The sequence below is a fragment of the Silene latifolia genome, chromosome Y (assembly GCF_048544455.1).
Source record: "Silene latifolia isolate original U9 population chromosome Y, ASM4854445v1, whole genome shotgun sequence".
NCBI classification, from domain to species: Eukaryota; Viridiplantae; Streptophyta; class Magnoliopsida; order Caryophyllales; family Caryophyllaceae; genus Silene; species Silene latifolia.
In genome coordinates this window covers 172,508,434-172,514,432 of record NC_133538.1, presented here as the reverse complement: position 1 = coordinate 172,514,432, position 5,999 = coordinate 172,508,434, and the positions used below count along the sequence as shown (strand labels likewise).

The 5,999-nt window shown below is 39.7% G+C and overlaps 1 protein-coding gene across 1 annotated transcript; it reads right to left on the bottom strand.

Moving 5' to 3' along the window:
* Nucleotides 1-499: 499 nt before the first annotated feature.
* LOC141629434 (uncharacterized) lies at nt 500-1,060 on the bottom strand. The gene has a single exon (XM_074442437.1). It carries the CDS (start codon nt 1,058-1,060, stop codon nt 500-502), a length of 561 nt encoding a protein of 186 aa, XP_074298538.1.
* Nucleotides 1,061-5,999: the final 4,939 nt, after the last annotated feature.

Below are 5,999 nucleotides of genomic sequence, written 5' to 3'. Positions count from 1 at the left end.
GAACCGGACTTACCCATTTGGAGTCGCAAACAGTATAAATGATACATGCATCAAGTAACTTCATTAATTCCGCCATAACAACATCCTGCATCTTCGGGTTCAACTTACGCTGACCTTGTTTGCAAGGCTTATGGTCTTCCTCTAACTCAATTTTGTGCATACAAATGTTAGGACTGATGCCCTTAAGGTCATCCAAACTGTAACCCAAGGCTTTCCTATTCTTTTTAAGAACAACCAATAAAGCAGAAAGTTGGTTATCATCAAGTTTAGCACTAACAATGACAAGGTACTGCTCTAATTCATCTAGAAACACATATTTAAGATGGGAAGGGAGAGGTTTAAGCTCAGGTTTCTTTACCACAGCAGCAAAAGAGGTTTCCATGATTGCATTTACCGTCTCACCTTTCTCAATAGTGAACTCCCGACCTTTTAGTGCTGCATTCATTGTCACATAATCAACCTGTACGTCCTCTGCGTAATCATCAAGAACAATCAAAGCCTATAACGGGTCCCTAATCAGGGATCCCGTCCAATAATCAAATATAAACTCAGTAACTATGTCGACAGCATAACAAGTATCCTCTATCATAGGCTTTGCAAGTGTGGTAGCTAAGTTAAAGATTACTTTATCGCCCCCTATATCAAGAGTCAAGCGTGCGTGCCTGACATCAATGACAGCCCTTGGAGTGTGTAAAAACGGTCTACCCAAAATAATAGGAATCTGGGTATCCTCATCTATGTCTAACACAATGAAATCAACAGGTATAAAGAATTTACCTATATTAACAGGGACGTCCTCTAAGACACCTAGGGGTCGCTTTACTGTTCTATCGGCCATTTGAAGAGTCACACTAGTGACTTTGAGGTTACCCATATTCAGTTTCTCGCAATCTGAATAAGGCATGACACTGATACTCGCCCCTAAATCACATAAAGCCTTATCAATCACATGTGTGCCAATGGTACAGGGAATCGAGAAACTACACGGGTCTTTCAGTTTAGGTGGAGATTTGTTTTGTAGGAGTGCACTACACTCCTCAGTAAAAGCAATCGTCTCCATTTCATTAAAATTTCTATTACGTGTTGGAATATCTTTCATAAACTTAGCGTAAGAGGGTACCTAGGTGATCAGCTCGGTGAATGGAACAGTTACCTGAAGATTTTTAACGACCTCCATGAACTTACCGAACTGTTGCTCTATCCTTGTATTCCGTAGTCGGTTAGGAAACGGAACGTTAACAGATATTTGTGTCTCAGCAACTTTCTCCTTCCCTTTATTTGTATTAGTAGAATTAATGACTTCCCCAATTGACTTATCAGTAGTAGAGACCGACTTATCGGCAATGTCGGTTGACTTACGAACAAATCCTGTCGGTTCGTCACAGATGCCCGTCGATCAACATGGTATGTCTGTCGATCGACCATTCTTGCTCGAATCACCCGTCACTTGGTCGCCTATTTCGCTTCAGCATTAACATCTATTTCTTCAATAATGAAATCGTCACATTCTTTAGGCATAGATGGTCCGTCATAAGTGAGACCACTTCGGAGATGTATAGCATTAGCCGTGTCATGTGGATGCTCAGGCTGAGATGGCAACAAACCCGGTTGCCTAGTAGCTTGCTTAGACGCCAATTGTGCTATCTGAGTCTCTAGCATCTTAATTGACGCATCCTTAGCTTGATCACTGTTTTGGAGTTGTATCATAAGAGATTTCACCATACCTTTTAACTCCGTCATGTCACTTGGATTTTGAGTGTTTTGCTAAGGCGGAGGAAATGATGGGGGTTTTTGAAACCCTTGTTGTTTGTGATGCGGTAGAACATAAGTTTGCTGATGTTGTTGCGGTGCTGATGGAGTATGATTTAACACATTTTTTCTTGTCCAAGAGAAGTTAGGATGCTCCCTAGTTCTCTCATTTTAAAATTTTGAGGACGGACTAGCTTGCTTCTAGTCACGAAAAGCAAGTACTTGCTCCTACGCCATCATACATTCAGCTGCACAATGTCCCTCAATTACACATCTTTCACAAATAGGCTCTTGTTGCATCATCACATTAACCATTTGATGACCACCCGAGGCTTAACCCGATTCAAGTTTGTCGAACCTGGCATTCATCGCTTCCAGTTGTGCTGCAACGGCACTATTATCCCCGCTACTACCTCGCACACTACCTCTTGGATTTCCATACTCTGTTGTATGGGTAGCCATCTCCTCAATAATATTCCATCCCTTATCATCATCAATATTCTTCTGGAACCTACCATTCGCAGAAGCATCAAGAATGGCCCTATGATAGTCATACAACCCATTATAAAATTTGTTGCAAAGGAACCATGGCTGAAATTCGTGATGAGGAATAGAACGAATAAGCCTCTTGAAACGGACCCAAGCCTCGTTCAAATCTTCAGTTGGAGACTGCTTGAAGCTAGTAATCTATCCCCGTAGAGCATTTGTTCGCTGTGGAGGATAGTACCTCTTATAAAAGGCAAGTGCTAAAGAATTCCAGTCAGTTATCCCAGCTGCTTCCTTGTCTAAATCGCGATACCACTCGCGAGCATAATCTTTCAAAGAAAAAGGAAACATGGTTTCCTTCACCTGGTCTTGTGTTACTCCAGCAGTGAGAGGGATTGATGAACAGTAATCTGTAAAAGTTTCCGTGTGCTTGCCAGGATCTTCACCTCCCTTACCTCCGAATTGGTTTTGCTCCACCATACTAATATAGGAAGGGCGGATATCAAACGTGCCATTTTCAGTTGTAGGGAGTTTGAAACCCTTAGGTATCGAAGCAAGCGTGGGCTCAGAATGGCTAGATAATTTAGGCATGAGCTGAGCAACGGCAGAAGTAGAAATATCCTCTTCAAAGGACTGAGTTTCTGTGATAAATTCAGCGTAAATAGATTTAAGCGTACTCAAGTCTTCGGCTTGACGAATTTCCTTCCAAAATTTTCGTCTAGCACAGAGTGTCTTTTCCGGTTCGGGATCAAATGGAATGAGCTCGGACCTGTGAGACCTGGGCATAAACAAAAACTAAAGGAAAAGAATAAGAACAATCTCAAGGAACTTTAGTCCCTTGAGACAAATGACAAACTAAAATAAACAAATAGAAAATCGTCGTCTCCCCGGCAATGACGCCAAAATTTGATACGGCTATCGCAACCTATCAAAAATAACCAATTGGTCTCTAACTAATATAGCTAGGGAAGTCGGGATCGTATCCACAGGGAGACTAAAATGTGCTCTACTTGCTAACTAAAGTCTGTCTAGGTAACAATTTCGGGGTTATTTGATTTTGTTTGCTAAACTACAAGTAGTGAAGGGAAGAGAAATAAAGGGGTAGTGAAAAGGTCCTCTTGGATCGCCCATCGCCCTAGAATGCTTCTAACGGGCCCTCACAACTTATTAGGGCACTCTAATGTTTGTAGCAGGTATAACCCTCACCAGGCTCTCGATCTTAGGTTGGGGTTTACCGGATCAATTAATCAATCATGCGCATTAACTGACTAATCACGATTTAATGCTACAATTAACAACAAATGCATAAATTAATTGACCAATCTAAAACCTAATTAACAACCGTCATAAATTCATTGGCTCCCCTAAATCCTAGCGGAGAAATTAGCTACGCATAATGGAAATAACAATAACAACAATGATAATAATAATAAGGAGAGAATTCATGATGACTAAATGATGAAAGAAAATAAATATAAAACTAAAGGTGACAAACCCAAAATAGAGAGCAATAAGAAATAAAAGGAGCGAAAGAACAAGAATTAATTGAATTACCAATCATTCGGAAGAATAGCGAAGAGAACATACAAAGTCTAGATCTCAAAAGTTTTAGAAAAGTTCTACGTAATTGAGTTTTTAGCAGTTAAAGGCAGAAATAAAAGATAACCTAATGAATTGTTTTTCTAGTGTTTTTATTCCAAGTCCCAAAAGATAAAACAAATAAATAACTAAAAGCCCAAGCACGAGCTAAACGCGGCCAACAAAGCATCTGTCGACCGAATCTAAGTCTCTGTCGATCGACATACTTGGACCCTGTCGATCGACAGCCATCAATAGCTCCAAAAATAAATCTTCATGTGACCACGGCAGGTATGTCGATGGACCATCTTCCTCTGTCGATCGACACACCTTTTCTGTCGATCGACCAAACAGCTCTTCACCGGTTGTCCGTCTACAGCTTTCAACACAAGGTCGAACACGAACTCATCTCTTACCTTAATCAATGGGTTTTGGCTCATAATCGCACATTTGGACCTAAAACCTGCACAAGTCACACAACTCACCCAGTAGCGAGAAATGGGAGGAAATAATAGTGATATGATCGTAATAAACCATGAAAATGCGTGCCAAAAGAAGGGAAATATCGTATGTAAAATGCACGCATCAAACCTCCCCAAACCAAACCCTTGCTTGTCCCCAAGCAAGCAATAAGTAGAAATAGGAAAGTGGACAAACGGAGTGGCATGAGACTCAGAGCTAGCTACACAATTGACTCGCCCAAACTAATTTAATGAAACAATGGACACCAATGCTAAGGAATTAACTCCAAAGTGAGAGAGCACAAAAATCAAAATGCAAACGAGTTAAATTAATGTCCAAAAACTACCGAACCGTCGACCTTGCAAGACCCATCAATGTCGGACTCTCACGGTCGCTCATCACTTATTCAAGGCACATAGTGAGTATAAATTTTTTTTGTAAGATAGAAAGAATATAGACACTCACCTAACTACGACCTACAAAAACATGCATGCAGTATAACATGATAGGTATCTCTAGCAACCGTACACATACACTCCAACCAAACAAGGTCCATAACACATGCTGAGGACTTACATATGAAAGTGAGGAGAGGTAAATGGGTAAGAAGGGGCAAAAATATTTGGATATGTGGAGGTAAAAGCCAAGCTAGCACCGAACACAACCAAAAGTAAACACATTCCACTTCTAATCCAACATCAAAAATTAAGCATAATGCCAAGTGCGGCATAAACTCGCTCACAACCACAACAAAACTCCTCAAATTATGAATAGGATGATTATAGGAGTAAAATAAAATTTCCATCTTTTTTTTCTCTTTCATTCTCATTTTTTCTTTCACTTCTTTTTCACTGTTTTCATTTTTTTTTTCCTCTTTTTTTTCTTCATCAATTTTTTTTTCACCTTCCTTCCAACACAAAATCATTCTTCATAGATTGACCACAACAAGACTTCCAAACTTACCAACAAGACTAGCTTGACATGGGTAGGCCATATAGGAATGTAGTTGAAAAAATGGGTCAAAAGGGCAAATTTGGCTAATGTGAGGCTAATAGGTTAAACATAAAGGAAGGGTCGCCTCCCCACATATGTCACCACCACAAACCCGAGTGTATGTAGGCAAAAGAGACAAATTTAATGCTTGTGAAAATTAATGTTACATGCTTTGTAAGAAGTACTACTTACATCCTAAATGAAACCGGTCATGAATGTCACCAGTTTATAAGCTCTAACCTTAGAATGTATATGTAGTTTGCCAACAAGTAGGTCAAGTCTATTCGTTCGATAGAATCTATCAAAAACTCATAGATTATGCAAATGATTTTCTCAAAATAAAGGTGTCACAAGTTTAAGGCTTAGGCGAGATAACAAAAGTATAAATGCAGTGTCATCATTGTTACATAGCCACTCCTGACTCGACTAAAACACTACCTAAAAGCAAACATATTTTTGTATTTTTCCAATTTTTCAATTTTTTTTTAAAGAACAAGAAAATGCAAGAAAAATTCATATGGATGCAAAAAAGACATATGTATACCCTCCCCTAACCAAATCACACAATGCCCTCATTGTGTTCAGCAAACAATCAACAGCAGCAGAAAAATATAGGGAAGGGATAGACGAACAAAGTGAATGCAAATGAAACAAAGAGTGAGAAAAGAGAACTTACAACCTATATACAAAGAGGGCCTCCCCAAACCATCAACAACCATAGGGAGGGCGTG